This window comes from Oncorhynchus masou, chromosome 32 (assembly GCF_036934945.1).
Source record: "Oncorhynchus masou masou isolate Uvic2021 chromosome 32, UVic_Omas_1.1, whole genome shotgun sequence".
In the NCBI taxonomy this organism is placed as follows: Eukaryota; Metazoa; Chordata; class Actinopteri; order Salmoniformes; family Salmonidae; genus Oncorhynchus; species Oncorhynchus masou.
The window spans coordinates 11,848,723-11,866,469 of NC_088243.1; the positions used below are offsets into that span (position 1 = coordinate 11,848,723).

The 17,747-nt window shown below is 49.1% G+C and overlaps 1 protein-coding gene across 5 annotated transcripts in view; it reads right to left on the reverse strand.

Moving 5' to 3' along the window:
* Positions 1-17,747, reverse strand: part of LOC135525585 (DNA (cytosine-5)-methyltransferase 3A-like) — a 115,288-nt gene that overhangs the window by 25,853 nt on the left and 71,688 nt on the right. For all 5 annotated transcript variants that reach the window (XM_064953293.1, XM_064953292.1, XM_064953290.1 and 2 more), the window contains one exon: positions 17,439-17,584. In XM_064953293.1, the coding sequence (XP_064809365.1) occupies positions 17,439-17,584 (146 nt within the window). The remainder of the gene's footprint in view (positions 1-17,438; positions 17,585-17,747) is intronic.

Here is a 17,747-nt window from a genome sequence, read left to right on the forward strand (position 1 = left end):
GGCCCTCGTCTTTGAGTCAGGCTATAGGGATTTCCTTATTGAGAGACTCTGGCTAGGGCCCTCGTCTTTGAGCCAGGCTGTAGGGATATCCTTATTAAGAGACTGTGGCTAGGGCCCTCGTCTTTGAGTCAGGCTGTAGGGATATCCTTATTAAGAGACTCTGGCTAGGGCCCTCGTCTTTGAGTCAGGCTATAGGGATATCCTTATTGAGAGACTGTGGCTAGGGCGTTCGTCTTTGAGTCAGGCTATAGGGATATCCTTATTGAGAGACTCTGGCTAGGGCCCTCGTCTTTGAGTCAGGCTATAGGGATTTCCTTATTGAGAGACTCTGGCTAGGGCCCTCGTCTTTGAGCCAGGCTGTAGGGATATCCTTATTGAGAGACTCTGGCTAGGGCCCTCGTCTTTGAGTCAGGCTATAGGGATATCCTTATTAAGAGACTGTGGCTAGGGCCCTCGTCTTTGAGCCAGGCTATAGGGATATCCTTATTAAGAGACTCTGGCTAGGGCCCTCGTCTTTGAGTCAGGCTATAGGGATATCCTCATTGAGAGACTCTGGCTAGGGCCCTCGTCTTTGAGTCAGGCTATAGGGATATCCTTATTGAGAGACTCTGGCTAGGGCCCTCGTCTTTGAGTCAGGCTATAGGGATATCCTTATTAAGAGACTGTGGCTAGGGCCCTCGTCTTTGAGTCAGGCTATAGGGATATCCTTATTGAGAGACTCTGGCTAGGGCCCTCGTCTTTGAGTCAGGCTATAGGGATTTCCTTATTGAGAGACTCTGGCTAGGGCCCTCGTCTTTCAGCCAGGCTATAGGGATATCCTTATTGAGAGACCCTGGCTAGGGCCCTCGTCTTTGAGTCAGGCTATAGGGATATCCTTATTAAGAGACTCTGGCTAGGGCCCTCGTCTTTGAGCCAGGCTATAGGGATATCCTTATTAAGAGACTGTGGCTAGGGCGTTCGTCTTTGAGCCAGGCTATAGGGATATTCTCATTGAGAGACTCTGGCTAGGGCCCTCGTCTTTGAGTCAGGCTATAGGGATATCCTTATTGAGAGACTCTGGCTAGGGCCCTCGTCTTTGAGTCAGGCTATAGGGATATCCTTATTGAGAGACTCTGGCTAGGGCCCTCGTCTTTGAGTCAGGCTATAGGGATATCCTTATTGAGAGACCCTGGCTAGGGCCCTCGTCTTTGAGTCAAGCTATAGGGATATCCTTATTGAGAGACCCTGGCTAGGGCCCTCGTCTTTGAGTCAGGCTATAGGGATATCCTTATTGAGAGACTGTGGCTAGGGTGTACGTCTTTGAGCCAGGCTATAGGGATATCCTTATTGAGAGACTCTGGCTAGGGCCCTCGTCTTTGAGTCCGGCTATAGGGATATCCTTATTGAGAGACTGTGGCTAGGGCCCTCGTCTTTGAGCCAGGCTATAGGGATATCCTTATTGAGAGACTGTGGCTAGGGCCCTCGTCTTTGAGCCAGGCTATAGGGATATCCTTATTAAGAGACTCTGGCTAGGGCCCTCGTTTTTGAGTCAGGCTATAGGGATATCATTATTGAGAGACTCTGGCTAGGGCCCTCGTTTTTGAGCCAGGCTATAGGGATATCATTATTAAGAGACTCTGGCTAGGGTCCTCGTTTTGAGTCAGGCTATAGGGATATTCTTATTGAGAGACTCTGGCTAGGGCCCTCGTCTTTGAGTCAGGCTGTAGGGATATCCTTATTAAGAGACTCTGGCTAGGGCCCTCGTCTTTGAGTCAGGCTATAGGGATATCCTTATTGAGAGACTGTGGCTAGGGCGTTCGTCTTTGAGTCAGGCTATAGGGATATCCTTATTGAGAGACTGTGGCTAGGGCCCTCGTCTTTGAGTCAGGCTATAGGGATATCCTTATTAAGAGACTGTGGCTAGGGCCCTCGTCTTTGAGTCAGGCTATAGGGATATCCTTATTGAGAGACTCTGGCTAGGGCCCTCGTCTTTGAGTCAGGCTATAGGGATATCCTTATTAAGAGACTGTGGCTAGGGCCCTCGTCTTTGAGCCAGGCTATAGGGATATCCTTATTGAGAGACTCTGGCTAGGGCGTTTGTCTTTGAGTCAGGCTATTGGGATATCCTTATTGAGAGACTGTGGCTAGGGCCCTCGTCTTTGAGTCAGGCTATAGGGATATCCTTATTGAGAGACTGTGGCTAGGGCCCTCGTCTTTGAGCCAGGCTATAGGGATATCCTTATTGAGAGACTCTGGCTAGGGCCCTCGTCTTTGAGTCAGGCTATAGGGATTTCCTTATTGAGAGACTCTGGCTAGGGCCCTCGTCTTTGAGCCAGGCTGTAGGGATATCCTTATTGAGAGACTCTGGCTAGGGCCCTCGTCTTTGAGTCAGGCTATAGGGATATCCTTATTAAGAGACTGTGGCTAGGGCCCTCGTCTTTGAGCCAGGCTATAGGGATATCCTTATTAAGAGACTGTGGCTAGGGCGTTCGTCTTTGAGCCAGGCTATAGGGATATTCTCATTGAGAGACTCTGGCTAGGGCCCTCGTCTTTGAGTCAGGCTATAGGGATATCCTTATTGAGAGACTCTGGCTAGGGCCCTCGTCTTTGAGTCAGGCTATAGGGATATCCTTATTAAGAGACTGTGGCTAGGGCCCTCGTCTTTGAGTCAGGCTATAGGGATATCCTTATTGAGAGACTCTGGCTAGGGCCCTCGTCTTTGAGTCAGGCTATAGGGATATCCTTATTAAGAGACTGTGGCTAGGGCCCTCGTCTTTGAGCCAGGCTATAGGGATATCCTTATTGAGAGACTCTGGCTAGGGCGTTTGTCTTTGAGTCAGGCTATTGGGATATCCTTATTGAGAGACTGTGGCTAGGGCCCTCGTCTTTGAGTCAGGCTATAGGGATATCCTTATTGAGAGACTGTGGCTAGGGCCCTCGTCTTTGAGCCAGGCTATAGGGATATCCTTATTGAGAGACTCTGGCTAGGGCCCTCGTCTTTGAGTCAGGCTATAGGGATTTCCTTATTGAGAGACTCTGGCTAGGGCCCTCGTCTTTGAGCCAGGCTGTAGGGATATCCTTATTGAGAGACTCTGGCTAGGGCCCTCGTCTTTGAGTCAGGCTATAGGGATATCCTTATTAAGAGACTGTGGCTAGGGCCCTCGTCTTTGAGCCAGGCTATAGGGATATCCTTATTAAGAGACTCTGGCTAGGGCCCTCGTCTTTAAGTCAGGCTATAGGGATATCCTCATTGAGAGACTCTGGCTAGGGCCCTCGTCTTTGAGTCAGGCTATAGGGATATCCTTATTGAGAGACTCTGGCTAGGGCCCTCGTCTTTGAGTCAGGCTATAGGGATATCCTTATTAAGAGACTGTGGCTAGGGCCCTCGTCTTTGAGTCAGGCTATAGGGATATCCTTATTGAGAGACTCTGGCTAGGGCCCTCGTCTTTGAGTCAGGCTATAGGGATTTCCTTATTGAGAGACTCTGGCTAGGGCCCTCGTCTTTCAGCCAGGCTATAGGGATATCCTTATTGAGAGACCCTGGCTAGGGCCCTCGTCTTTGAGTCAGGCTATAGGGATATCCTTATTAAGAGACTCTGGCTAGGGCCCTCGTCTTTGAGCCAGGCTATAGGGATATCCTTATTAAGAGACTGTGGCTAGGGCGTTCGTCTTTGAGCCAGGCTATAGGGATATTCTCATTGAGAGACTCTGGCTAGGGCCCTCGTCTTTGAGTCAGGCTATAGGGATATCCTTATTGAGAGACTCTGGCTAGGGCCCTCGTCTTTGAGTCAGGCTATAGGGATATCCTTATTGAGAGACTCTGGCTAGGGCCCTCGTCTTTGAGTCAGGCTATAGGGATATCCTTATTGAGAGACCCTGGCTAGGGCCCTCGTCTTTGAGTCAAGCTATAGGGATATCCTTATTGAGAGACCCTGGCTAGGGCCCTCGTCTTTGAGTCAGGCTATAGGGATATCCTTATTGAGAGACTGTGGCTAGGGTGTACGTCTTTGAGCCAGGCTATAGGGATATCCTTATTGAGAGACTCTGGCTAGGGCCCTCGTCTTTGAGTCCGGCTATAGGGATATCCTTATTGAGAGACTGTGGCTAGGGCCCTCGTCTTTGAGCCAGGCTATAGGGATATCCTTATTGAGAGACTGTGGCTAGGGCCCTCGTCTTTGAGCCAGGCTATAGGGATATCCTTATTAAGAGACTCTGGCTAGGGCCCTCGTTTTTGAGTCAGGCTATAGGGATATCATTATTGAGAGACTCTGGCTAGGGCCCTCGTTTTTGAGCCAGGCTATAGGGATATCATTATTAAGAGACTCTGGCTAGGGTCCTCGTTTTTGAGTCAGGCTATAGGGATATTCTTATTGAGAGACTCTGGCTAGGGCGTTCGTCTTTGAGTCAGGCTATAGGGATATTCTTATTGAGAGACTGTGGCTAGGGCGTTCGTCTTTGAGTCAGGCTGTAGGGATATCCTTATTAAGAGACTGTGGCAAGGGCGTTTGTCTTTGAGCCAGGCTATAGGGATATCCTTATTAAGAGACTCTGGCTAGGGCCCTCGTCTTTGAGTCAGGCTATAGGGATATCCTTATTGAGAGACTCTGGCTAGGGCCCTCGTCTTTGAGCCAGGCTGTAGGGATATCCTTATTGAGAGACTGTGGCTAGGGCCCTCGTCTTTGAGTCAGGCTGTAGGGATATCCTTATTAAGAGACTCTGGCTAGGGCCCTCGTCTTTGAGTCAGGCTATAGGGATATCCTTATTGAGAGACTCTGGCTAGGGCCCTCGTCTTTGAGTCAGGCTATAGGGATATCCTTATTAAGAGACTCTGGCTAGGGCCCTCGTCTTTGAGTCAGGCTGTAGGGATATCCTTATTGAGAGACTCTGGCTAGGGCCCTCGTCTTTGAGCCAGGCTGTAGGGATATCCTTATTGAGAGACTCTGGCTAGGGCCCTCGTCTTTGAGCCAGGCTATAGGGATATCCTTATTAAGAGACTCTGGCTAGGGCCCTCGTCTTTGAGCCAGGCTATAGGGATATCCTTATTGAGAGACTGTGGCTAGGGCGTTCGTCTTTGAGCCAGGCTGTAGGGATATCCTTATTGAGAGACTGTGGCTAGGGCCCTCGTCTTTGAGTCAGGCTATAGGGATATCCTTATTAAGAGACTGTGGCTAGGGCCCTCGTCTTTGAGTCAGGCTATAGGGATATTCTTATTGAGAGACTCTGGCTAGGGCCCTCGTCTTTGAGTCAGGCTATAGGGATATCCTTATTGAGAGACTGTGGCTAGGGCGTTCGTCTTTGAGTCAGGCTATAGGGATATTCTTATTGAGAGACTGTGGCTAGGGCGTTCGTCTTTGAGTCAGGCTGTAGGGATATCCTTATTAAGAGACTGTGGCTAGGGCGTTTGTCTTTGAGCCAGGCTATAGGGATATCCTTATTAAGAGACTGTGGCTAGGGCCCTCGTCTTTGAGTCAGGCTGTAGGGATATCCTTATTGAGAGACTGTGGCTAGGGCCCTCGTCTTTGAGTCAGGCTATAGGGATATCCTTATTAAGAGACTGTGGCTAGGGCGTTTGTCTTTGAGTCAGGCTATAGGGATATCCTTATTGAGAGACTCTGGCTAGGGCCCTCGTCTTTGAGTCAGGCTATAGGGATATCCTTATTAAGAGACTGTGGCTAGGGCCCTCGTCTTTGAGTCAGGCTGTAGGGATATCCTTATTGAGAGACTGTGGCTAGGGCGTTCGTCTTTGAGTCAGGCTGTAGGGATATCCTTATTGAGAGACTGTGGCTAGGGCGTTCGTCTTTGAGTCAGGCTATAGGGATATCCTTATTAAGAGACTCTGGCTAGGGCCCTCGTCTTTGAGTCAGGCTATAGGGATATCCTTATTAAGAGACTGTGGCTAGGGCCCTCGTCTTTGAGTCAGGCTGTAGGGATATCCGTATTGAGAGACTCTGGCTAGGGCCCTCGTCTTTGAGTCAGGCTATTGGGATATCCTTATTAAGAGACTCTGGCTAGGGCCCTCGTCTTTGAGCCAGGCTGTAGGGATATCCTTATTAAGAGACTCTGGCTAGGGCCCTCGTCTTTGAGTCAGGCTATAGGGATATCCTTATTGAGAGACTGTGGCTAGGGCCCTCGTCTTTGAGTCAGGCTATAGGGATATCCTTATTAAGAGACTGTGGCTAGGGCGTTCGTCTTTGAGTCAGGCTGTAGGGATATCCTTATTGAGAGACTGTGGCTAGGGCGTTCGTCTTTGAGTCAGGCTATAGGGATATCCTTATTAAGAGACTGTGGCTAGGGCCCTCGTCTTTGAGTCAGGCTATAGGGATATCCTTATTGAGAGACTCTGACTAGGGCCCTCGTCTTTGAGTCAGGCTATAGGGATATCCTTATTAAGAGACTGTGGCTAGGGCCCTCGTCTTTGAGCCAAGCTGTAGGGATATCCTTATTGAGAGACTCTGGCTAGGGCCCTCGTCTTTGAGTCAGGCTGTAGGGATATCCTTATTAAGAGACTCTGGCTAGGGCCCTCGTCTTTGAGTCAGGCTGTAGGGATATCCTTATTAAGAGACTGTGGCTAGGGCCCTCGTCTTTGAGTCAGGCTATAGGGATATCCTTATTGAGAGACTGTGGCTAGGGCCCTCGTCTTTGAGTCAGGCTATAGGGATATCCTTATTAAGAGACTGTGGCTAGGGCGTTTGTCTTTGAGTCAGGCTATTGGGATATCCTTATTGAGAGACTGTGGCTAGGGCCCTCGTCTTTGAGTCAGGCTATAGGGATATCCTTATTGAGAGACTGTGGCTAGGGCCCTCGTCTTTGAGCCAGGCTATAGGGATATCCTTATTGAGAGACTGTGGCTAGGGCCCTCGTCTTTGAGTCAGGCTATTGGGATATCCTTATTAAGAGACTGTGGCTAGGGCGTTCGTCTTTGAGTCAGGCTATTGGGATATCCTTATTGAGAGACTGTGGCTAGGGCGTTTGTCTTTGAGTCAGGCTATAGGGATATCCTTATTAAGAGACTGTGGCTAGGGTGTTTGTCTTTGAGCCAGGCTGTAGGGATATCCTTATTGAGAGACTGTGGCTAGGGCCCTCGTCTTTGAGTCAGGCTATAGGGATATCCTTATTGAGAGACTGTGGCTAGGGACCTCGTCTTTGAGTCAGGCTATTGGGATATCCTTATTGAGAGACTGTGGCTAGGGCTTTCGTCTTTGAGTCAGGCTATAGGGATATCCTTATTAAGAGACTCTGGCTAGGGCGTTCGTCTTTGAGTCAGGCTATAGGGATATCCTTATTGAGAGACTGTGGCTAGGGCGTTCGTCTTTGAGTCAGGCTATAGGGATATCCTTATTAAGAGACTGTGGCTAGGGCGTTCGTCTTTGAGTCTGGCTATAGGGATTTCCTTATTGAGAGACTGTGGCTAGGGCGTTCGTCTTTGAGTCAGGCTATAGGGATATCCTTATTAAGAGACTCTGGCTAGGGCCCTCGTCTTTGAGTCAGGCTATAGGGATATCCTTATTGAGAGACTCTGGCTAGGGCCCTCGTCTTTGAGTCAGGCTATAGGGATATCCTTATTAAGAGACTGTGGCTAGGGCCCTCGTCTTTGAGCCAGGCTGTAGGGATATCCTTATTGAGAGACTCTGGCTAGGGCGTTCGTCTTTGAGTCAGGCTATTGGGATATCCTTATTGAGAGACTGTGGCTAGGGCGTTCGTCTTTGAGTCAGGCTATAGGGATATCCTTATTGAGAGACTGTGGCTAGGGCGTTCGTCTTTGAGTCAGGCTGTAGGGATATCCTTATTAAGAGACTGTGGCTAGGGCGTTTGTCTTTGAGCCAGGCTATAGGGATATCCTTATTAAGAGACTGTGGCTAGGGCGTTTGTCTTTGAGCCAGGCTATAGGGATATCCTTATTAAGAGACTGTGGCTAGGGCGTTTGTCTTTGAGCCAGGCTGTAGGGATATCCTTATTAAGAGACTCTGGCTAGGGCCCTCGTCTTTGAGTCAGGCTATAGGGATATCCTTATTAAGAGACTCTGGCTAGGGCCCTCGTCTTTGAGTCAGGCTATAGGGATATCCTTATTAAGAGACTCTGGCTAGGGCGTTCGTCTTTGAGTCAGGCTATAAGGATATCCTTATTAAGAGACTGTGGCTAGGGCGTTCGTCTTTGAGCCAGGCTATAGGGATATCCTTATTGAGAGACTGTGGCTAGGGCCCTCGTCTTTGAGTCAGGCTATAGGGATATCCTTATTGAGAGACTCTGGCTAGGGCCCTCGTCTTTGAGCCAGGCTATAGGGATATCCTTATTAAGAGACTGTGGCTAGGGCGTTCGTTTTTGAGTCAGGCTATTGGGATATCCTTATTAAGAGACTGTGGCTAGGGCGTTCGTTTTGAGTGAGGCTATTGGGATATCCTTATTAAGAGACTGTGGCTAGGGCCCTCGTCTTTGAGTCAGGCTATAGGGATATCCTTATTGAGAGACTGTGGCTAGGGCCCTCGTCTTTGAGCCAGGCTGTAGGGATATCCTTATTAAGAGACTGTGGCTAGGGCCCTCGTCTTTGAGCCAGGCTATAGGGATATCCTTATTGAGAGACTGTGGCTAGGGCGTTCGTCTTTGAGCCAGGCTGTAGGGATATCCTTATTGAGAGACTGTGGCTAGGGTGTTCGTCTTTGAGCCAGGCTATAGGGATATCCTTATTGAGAGACTCTGGCTAGGGCGTTCGTCTTTGAGCCAGGCTGTAGGGATATCCTTATTAAGAGACTGTGGCTAGGGCGTTCGTCTTTGAGTCAGGCTGTAGGGATATCCTTATTGAGAGACTGTGGCTAGGGCGTTCGTCTTTGAGTCAGGCTATAGGGATATCCTTATTAAGAGACTCTGGCTAGGGCCCTCGTCTTTGAGTCAGGCTATAGGGATATCCTTATTAAGAGACTGTGGCTAGGGCCCTCGTCTTTGAGTCAGGCTGTAGGGATATCCTTATTGAGAGACTCTGGCTAGGGCCCTCGTCTTTGAGTCAGGCTATTGGGATATCCTTATTAAGAGACTCTGGCTAGGGCCCTCGTCTTTGAGCCAGGCTGTAGGGATATCCTTATTAAGAGACTCTGGCTAGGGCCCTCGTCTTTGAGTCAGGCTATAGGGATATCCTTATTGAGAGACTGTGGCTAGGGCCCTCGTCTTTGAGTCAGGCTATAGGGATATCCTTATTAAGAGACTGTGGCTAGGGCGTTCGTCTTTGAGTCAGGCTGTAGGGATATCCTTATTGAGAGACTGTGGCTAGGGCGTTCGTCTTTGAGTCAGGCTATAGGGATATCCTTATTAAGAGACTGTGGCTATGGCCCTCGTCTTTGAGTCAGGCTATAGGGATATCCTTATTGAAAGACTCTAACTAGGGCCCTCGTCTTTGAGTCAGGCTATAGGGATATCCTTATTAAGAGACTGTGGCTAGGGCCCTCGTCTTTGAGCCAGGCTGTAGGGATATCCTTATTGAGAGACTCTGGCTAGGGCCCTCGTCTTTGAGTCAGGCTGTAGGGATATCCTTATTAAGAGACTCTGGCTAGGGCCCTCGTCTTTGAGTCAGGCTGTAGGGATATCCTTATTAAGAGACTGTGGCTAGGGCCCTCGTCTTTGAGTCAGGCTGTAGGGATATCCTTATTAAGAGACTCTGGCTAGGGCCCTCGTCTTTGAGTCAGGCTATAGGGATATCCTTATTGAGAGACTGTGGCTAGGGCGTTCGTCTTTGAGTCAGGCTATAGGGATATCCTTATTGAGAGACTGTGGCTAGGGCCCTCGTCTTTGAGTCAGGCTATAGGGATATCCTTATTAAGAGACTGTGGCTAGGGCCCTCGTCTTTGAGTCAGGCTATAGGGATATCCTTATTGAGAGACTGTGGCTAGGGCCCTCGTCTTTGAGTCAGGCTATAGGGATATCCTTATTAAGAAACTGTGGCTAGGGCCCTCGTCTTTGAGCCAGGCTATAGGGATATCCTTATTGAGAGACTCTGGCTAGGGCGTTTGTCTTTGAGTCAGGCTATTGGGATATCCTTATAGAGAGACTGTGGCTAGGGCCCTCGTCTTTGAGTCAGGCTATAGGGATATCCTTATTGAGAGACTGTGGCTAGGGCCCTCGTCTTTGAGTCAGGCTATAGGGATATCCTTATTAAGAGACTGTGGCTAGGGCGTTTGTCTTTGAGTCAGGCTATTGGGATATCCTTATTGAGAGACTGTGGCTAGGGCCCTCGTCTTTGAGTCAGGCTATAGGGATATCCTTATTGAGAGACTGTGGCTAGGGCCCTCGTCTTTGAGCCAGGCTATAGGGATATCCTTATTGAGAGACTGTGGCTAGGGCCCTCGTCTTTGAGTCAGGCTATTGGGATATCCTTATTAAGAGACTGTGGCTAGGGCGTTCGTCTTTGAGTCAGGCTATTGGGATATCCTTATTGAGAGACTGTGGCTAGGGCGTTTGTCTTTGAGTCAGGCTATAGGGATATCCTTATTAAGAGACTGTGGCTAGGGTGTTTGTCTTTGAGCCAGGCTGTAGGGATATCCTTATTGAGAGACTGTGGCTAGGGCCCTCGTCTTTGAGTCAGGCTATAGGGATATCCTTATTGAGAGACTGTGGCTAGGGCCCTCGTCTTTGAGTCAGGCTATTGGGATATCCTTATTGAGAGACTGTGGCTAGGGCTTTCGTCTTTGAGTCAGGCTATAGGGATATCCTTATTAAGAGACTCTGGCTAGGGCGTTCGTCTTTGAGTCAGGCTATAGGGATATCCTTATTGAGAGACTGTGGCTAGGGCGTTCGTCTTTGAGTCAGGCTATAGGGATATCCTTATTAAGAGACTGTGGCTAGGGCGTTCGTCTTTGAGTCAGGCTATAGGGATTTCCTTATTGAGAGACTGTGGCTAGTGCGTTCGTCTTTGAGTCAGGCTATAGGGATATCCTTATTAAGAGACTCTGGCTAGGGCCCTCGTCTTTGAGTCAGGCTATAGGGATATCCTTATTGAGAGACTCTGGCTAGGGCCCTCGTCTTTGAGTCAGGCTATAGGGATATCCTTATTAAGAGACTGTGGCTAGGGCCCTCGTCTTTGAGCCAGGCTGTAGGGATATCCTTATTGAGAGACTCTGGCTAGGGCGTTCGTCTTTGAGTCAGGCTATTGGGATATCCTTATTGAGAGACTGTGGCTAGGGCGTTCGTCTTTGAGTCAGGCTATAGGGATATCCTTATTGAGAGACTGTGGCTAGGGCGTTCGTCTTTGAGTCAGGCTGTAGGGATATCCTTATTAAGAGACTGTGGCTAGGGCGTTTGTCTTTGAGCCAGGCTATAGGGATATCCTTATTAAGAGACTGTGGCTAGGGCGTTTGTCTTTGAGCCAGGCTATAGGGATATCCTTATTAAGAGACTCTGGCTAGGGCCCTCGTCTTTGAGTCAGGCTATAGGGATATCCTTATTAAGAGACTCTGGCTAGGGCCCTCGTCTTTGAGTCAGGCTATAGGGATATCCTTATTAAGAGACTCTGGCTAGGGCGTTCGTCTTTGAGTCAGGCTATAAGGATATCCTTATTAAGAGACTGTGGCTAGGGCGTTCGTCTTTGAGCCAGGCTATAGGGATATCCTTATTGAGAGACTGTGGCTAGGGCCCCTCGTCTTTGAGTCAGGCTATAGGGATATCCTTATTGAGAGACTCTGGCTAGGGCCCTCGTCTTTGAGCCAGGCTATAGGGATATCCTTATTAAGAGACTGTGGCTAGGGCGTTCGTTTTTGAGTCAGGCTATTGGGATATCCTTATTAAGAGACTGTGGCTAGGGCGTTCGTTTTTGAGTCAGGCTATTGGGATATCCTTATTGAGAGACTCTGGCTAGGGCCCTCGTCTTTGAGTCAGGCTATAGGGATATCCTTATTAAGAGACTGTGGCTAGGGCCCTCGTCTTTGAGCCAGGCTGTAGGGATATCCTTATTGAGAGACTCTGGCTAGGGCGTTCGTCTTTGAGTCAGGCTATTGGGATATCCTTATTGAGAGACTGTGGCTAGGGCGTTCGTCTTTGAGTCAGGCTATAGGGATATCCTTATTGAGAGACTGTGGCTAGGGCGTTCGTCTTTGAGTCAGGCTGTAGGGATATCCTTATTAAGAGACTGTGGCTAGGGCGTTTGTCTTTGAGCCAGGCTATAGGGATATCCTTATTAAGAGACTGTGGCTAGGGCGTTTGTCTTTGAGCCAGGCTATAGGGATATCCTTATTAAGAGACTCTGGCTAGGGCCCTCGTCTTTGAGTCAGGCTATAGGGATATCCTTATTAAGAGACTCTGGCTAGGGCCCTCGTCTTTGAGTCAGGCTATAGGGATATCCTTATTAAGAGACTCTGGCTAGGGCGTTCGTCTTTGAGTCAGGCTATAAGGATATCCTTATTAAGAGACTGTGGCTAGGGCGTTCGTCTTTGAGCCAGGCTATAGGGATATCCTTATTGAGAGACTGTGGCTAGGGCCCCTCGTCTTTGAGTCAGGCTATAGGGATATCCTTATTGAGAGACTCTGGCTAGGGCCCTCGTCTTTGAGCCAGGCTATAGGGATATCCTTATTAAGAGACTGTGGCTAGGGCGTTCGTTTTTGAGTCAGGCTATTGGGATATCCTTATTAAGAGACTGTGGCTAGGGCGTTCGTTTTTGAGTCAGGCTATTGGGATATCCTTATTAAGAGACTGTGGCTAGGGCCCTCGTCTTTGAGTCAGGCTATAGGGATATCCTTATTGAGAGACTGTGGCTAGGGCCCTCGTCTTTGAGCCAGGCTGTAGGGATATCCTTATTAAGAGACTGTGGCTAGGGCCCTCGTCTTTGAGCCAGGCTATAGGGATATCCTTATTGAGAGACTGTGGCTAGGGCGTTCGTCTTTGAGCCAGGATGTAGGGATATCCTTATTGAGAGACTGTGGCTAGGGTGTTCGTCTTTGAGCCAGGCTATAGGGATATCCTTATTGAGAGACTCTGGCTAGGGCGTTCGTCTTTGAGCCAGGCTGTAGGGATATCCTTATTAAGAGACTGTGGCTAGGGCGTTCGTCTTTGAGTCAGGCTGTAGGGATATCCTTATTGAGAGACTGTGGCTAGGGCGTTCGTCTTTGAGTCAGGCTATAGGGATATCCTTATTAAGAGACTCTGGCTAGGGCCCTCGTCTTTGAGTCAGGCTATAGGGATATCCTTATTAAGAGACTGTGGCTAGGGCCCTCGTCTTTGAGTCAGGCTGTAGGGATATCCTTATTGAGAGACTCTGGCTAGGGCCCTCGTCTTTGAGTCAGGCTATTGGGATATCCTTATTAAGAGACTCTGGCTAGGGCCCTCGTCTTTGAGTCAGGCTGTAGGGATATCCTTATTGAGAGACTCTGGCTAGGGCCCTCGTCTTTGAGTCAGGCTATTGGGATATCCTTATTAAGAGACTCTGGCTAGGGCCCTCGTCTTTGAGCCAGGCTGTAGGGATATCCTTATTAAGAGACTCTGGCTAGGGCCCTCGTCTTTGAGTCAGGCTATAGGGATATCCTTATTGAGAGACTGTGGCTAGGGCCCTCGTCTTTGAGTCAGGCTATAGGGATATCCTTATTAAGAGACTGTGGCTAGGGCGTTCGTCTTTGAGTCAGGCTGTAGGGATATCCTTATTGAGAGACTGTGGCTAGGGCGTTCGTCTTTGAGTCAGGCTATAGGGATATCCTTATTAAGAGACTGTGGCTAGGGCCCTCGTCTTTGAGTCAGGCTGTAGGGATATCCTTATTAAGAGACTCTGGCTAGGGCCCTCGTCTTTGAGTCAGGCTATAGGGATATCCTTATTGAGAGACTGTGGCTAGGGCGTTCGTCTTTGAGTCAGGCTATAGGGATATCCTTATTAAGAGACTGTGGCTAGGGCCCTCATCTTTGAGTCAGGCTATAGGGATATCCTTATTGAGAGACTGTGGCTAGGGCCCTCGTCTTTGAGTCAGGCTATAGGGATATCCTTATTAAGAGACTGTGGCTAGGGCCCTCGTCTTTGAGCCAGGCTATAGGGATATCCTTATTGAGAGACTCTGGCTAGGGCGTTTGTCTTTGAGTCAGGCTATTGGGATATCCTTATTGAGAGACTGTGGCTAGGGCCCTCGTCTTTGAGTCAGGCTATAGGGATATCCTTATTGAGAGACTGTGGCTAGGGCCCTCGTCTTTGAGTCAGGCTATAGGGATATCCTTATTAAGAGACTGTGGCTAGGGCCCTCGTCTTTGAGCCAGGCTGTAGGGATATCCTTATTGAGAGACTCTGGCTAGGGCCCTCGTCTTTGAGTCAGGCTGTAGGGATATCCTTATTAAGAGACTCTGGCTAGGGCCCTCGTCTTTGAGTCAGGCTGTAGGGATATCCTTATTAAGAGACTGTGGCTAGGGCCCTCGTCTTTGAGTCAGGCTGTAGGGATATCCTTATTAAGAGACTCTGGCTAGGGCCCTCGTCTTTGAGTCAGGCTATAGGGATATCCTTATTGAGAGACTGTGGCTAGGGCGTTCGTCTTTGAGTCAGGCTATAGGGATATCCTTATTAAGAGACTGTGGCTAGGGCCCTCGTCTTTGAGTCAGGCTATAGGGATATCCTTATTGAGAGACTGTGGCTAGGGCCCTCGTCTTTGAGTCAGGCTATAGGGATATCCTTATTAAGAGACTGTGGCTAGGGCCCTCGTCTTTGAGCCAGGCTATAGGGATATCCTTATTGAGAGACTCTGGCTAGGGCGTTTGTCTTTGAGTCAGGCTATTGGGATATCCTTATTGAGAGACTGTGGCTAGGGCCCTCGTCTTTGAGTCAGGCTATAGGGATATCCTTATTGAGAGACTGTGGCTAGGGCCCTCGTCTTTGAGTCAGGCTATAGGGATATCCTTATTAAGAGACTGTGGCTAGGGCGTTTGTCTTTGAGTCAGGCTATTGGGATATCCTTATTGAGAGACTGTGGATAGGGCCCTCGTCTTTGAGTCAGGCTATAGGGATATCCTTATTGAGAGACTGTGGCTAGGGCCCTCGTCTTTGAGCCAGGCTATAGGGATATCCTTATTGAGAGACTGTGGCTAGGGCCCTCGTCTTTGAGTCAGGCTATTGGGATATCCTTATTAAGAGACTGTGGCTAGGGCGTTCGTCTTTGAGTCAGGCTATTGGGATATCCTTATTGAGAGACTGTGGCTAGGGCGTTTGTCTTTGAGTCAGGCTATAGGGATATCCTTATTAAGAGACTGTGGCTAGGGCGTTTGTCTTTGAGCCAGGCTGTAGGGATATCCTTATTGAGAGACTGTGGCTAGGGCCCTCGTCTTTGAGTCAGGCTATAGGGATATCCTTATTGAGAGACTGTGGCTAGGGCCCTCGTCTTTGAGTCAGGCTATTGGGATATCCTTATTGAGAGACTGTGGCTAGGGCTTTCGTCTTTGAGTCAGGCTATAGGGATATCCTTATTAAGAGACTCTGGCTAGGGCGTTCGTCTTTGAGTCAGGCTATAGGGATATCCTTATTGAGAGACTGTGGCTAGGGCGTTCGTCTTTGAGTCAGGCTATAGGGATATCCTTATTAAGAGACTGTGGCTAGGGCGTTCGTATTTGAGTCAGGCTATAGGGATTTCCTTATTGAGAGACTGTGGCTAGGGCGTTCGTCTTTGAGTCAGGCTATAGGGATATCCTTATTAAGAGACTCTGGCTAGGGCCCTCGTCTTTGAGTCAGGCTATAGGGATATCCTTATTGAGAGACTCTGGCTAGGGCCCTCGTCTTTGAGTCAGGCTATAGGGATATCCTTATTAAGAGACTGTGGCTAGGGCCCTCGTCTTTGAGCCAGGCTGTAGGGATATCCTTATTGAGAGACTCTGGCTAGGGCGTTCGTCTTTGAGTCAGGCTATTGGGATATCCTTATTGAGAGACTGTGGCTAGGGCGTTCGTCTTTGAGTCAGGCTATAGGGATATCCTTATTGAGAGACTGTGGCTAGGGCGTTCGTCTTTGAGTCAGGCTGTAGGGATATCCTTATTAAGAGACTGTGGCTAGGGCGTTTGTCTTTGAGCCAGGCTATAGGGATATCCTTATTAAGAGACTGTGGCTAGGGCGTTTGTCTTTGAGCCAGGCTATAGGGATATCCTTATTAAGAGACTGTGGCTAGGGCGTTTGTCTTTGAGCCAGGCTGTAGGGATATCCTTATTAAGAGACTCTGGCTAGGGCCCTCGTCTTTGAGTCAGGCTATAGGGATATCCTTATTAAGAGACTCTGGCTAGGGCCCTCGTCTTTGAGTCAGGCTATAGGGATATCCTTATTAAGAGACTCTGGCTAGGGCGTTCGTCTTTGAGTCAGGCTATAAGGATATCCTTATTAAGAGACTGTGGCTAGGGCGTTCGTCTTTGAGCCAGGCTATAGGGATATCCTTATTGAGAGACTGTGGCTAGGGCCCTCGTCTTTGAGTCAGGCTATAGGGATATCCTTATTGAGAGACTCTGGCTAGGGCCCTCGTCTTTGAGCCAGGCTATAGGGATATCCTTATTAAGAGACTGTGGCTAGGGCGTTCGTTTTTGAGTCAGGCTATTGGGATATCCTTATTAAGAGACTGTGGCTAGGGCGTTCGTTTTTGAGTCAGGCTATTGGGATATCCTTATTAAGAGACTGTGGCTAGGGCCCTCGTCTTTGAGTCAGGCTATAGGGATATCCTTATTGAGAGACTGTGGCTAGGGCCCTCGTCTTTGAGCCAGGCTGTAGGGATATCCTTATTAAGAGACTGTGGCTAGGGCCCTCATCTTTGAGCCAGGCTATAGGGATATCCTTATTGAGAGACTGTGGCTAGGGCGTTCGTCTTTGAGCCAGGCTGTAGGGATATCCTTATTGAGAGACTGTGGCTAGGGTGTTCGTCTTTGAGCCAGGCTATAGGGATATCCTTATTGAGAGACTCTGGCTAGGGCGTTCGTCTTTGAGCCAGGCTGTAGGGATATCCTTATTAAGAGACTGTGGCTAGGGCCCTCGTCTTTGAGTCAGGCTATTGGGATATCCTTATTGAGAGACTGTGGCTAGGGCCCTCGTCTTTGAGCCAGGCTGTAGGGATATCATTATTGAGAGACTCTGGCTAGGGCCCTCGTCTTTGAGCCAGGCTGTAGGGTTATCCTTATTGAGAGACTGTGGCTATGGTGTTCGTCTTTGAGCCAGGCTATAGGGATATCCTCATTGAGAGACTCTGGCTAGGGCCCTCGTCTTTGAGCCAGGCTGTAGGGATATCCTTATCGAGAGACTCTGGCTAGGGCCCTCGTCTTTGAGCCAGGCTGTGGGGATATCCTTATTGAGAGACTCTGGCTAGGGCCCTCGTCTTTGAGCCAGGCTATAGGGATATCCTCATTGAGAGACTCTGGCTAGGGCCCTCGTCTTTGAGCCAGGCTATAGGGATATCCTTATTAAGAGACTGTGGCTAGGGCCCTCGTCTTTGAGCCAGGCTGTAGGGAGTGACCTTGATCTAGTCTCACAGTTCGTAACGTTATACTGATACTCACATGTTTGCGTGTGACGTTCCTCACGTCGCCCACGTACATGATGCGTCCCTGATGCCTGACGATGCCCACCGTGATAGAGTCCTCACACACCTCCGACGCCACATAGCGCTCCACCTGGATACCCAGCTCCTTTAGCACCAGCAGACCTAAAGGTCAGAGGTCAATGAGGTCAAACAGTAGCATGTTGTTGCTCTTTTGATGGACGCCATGACTTCCTGGACAACACTGACAGTTGTTGCTGAGTGGATTATCCTGGTTAAATAGAGTGGATGATTCTATTTATATAATGATTAACTTGAAATTGATGAA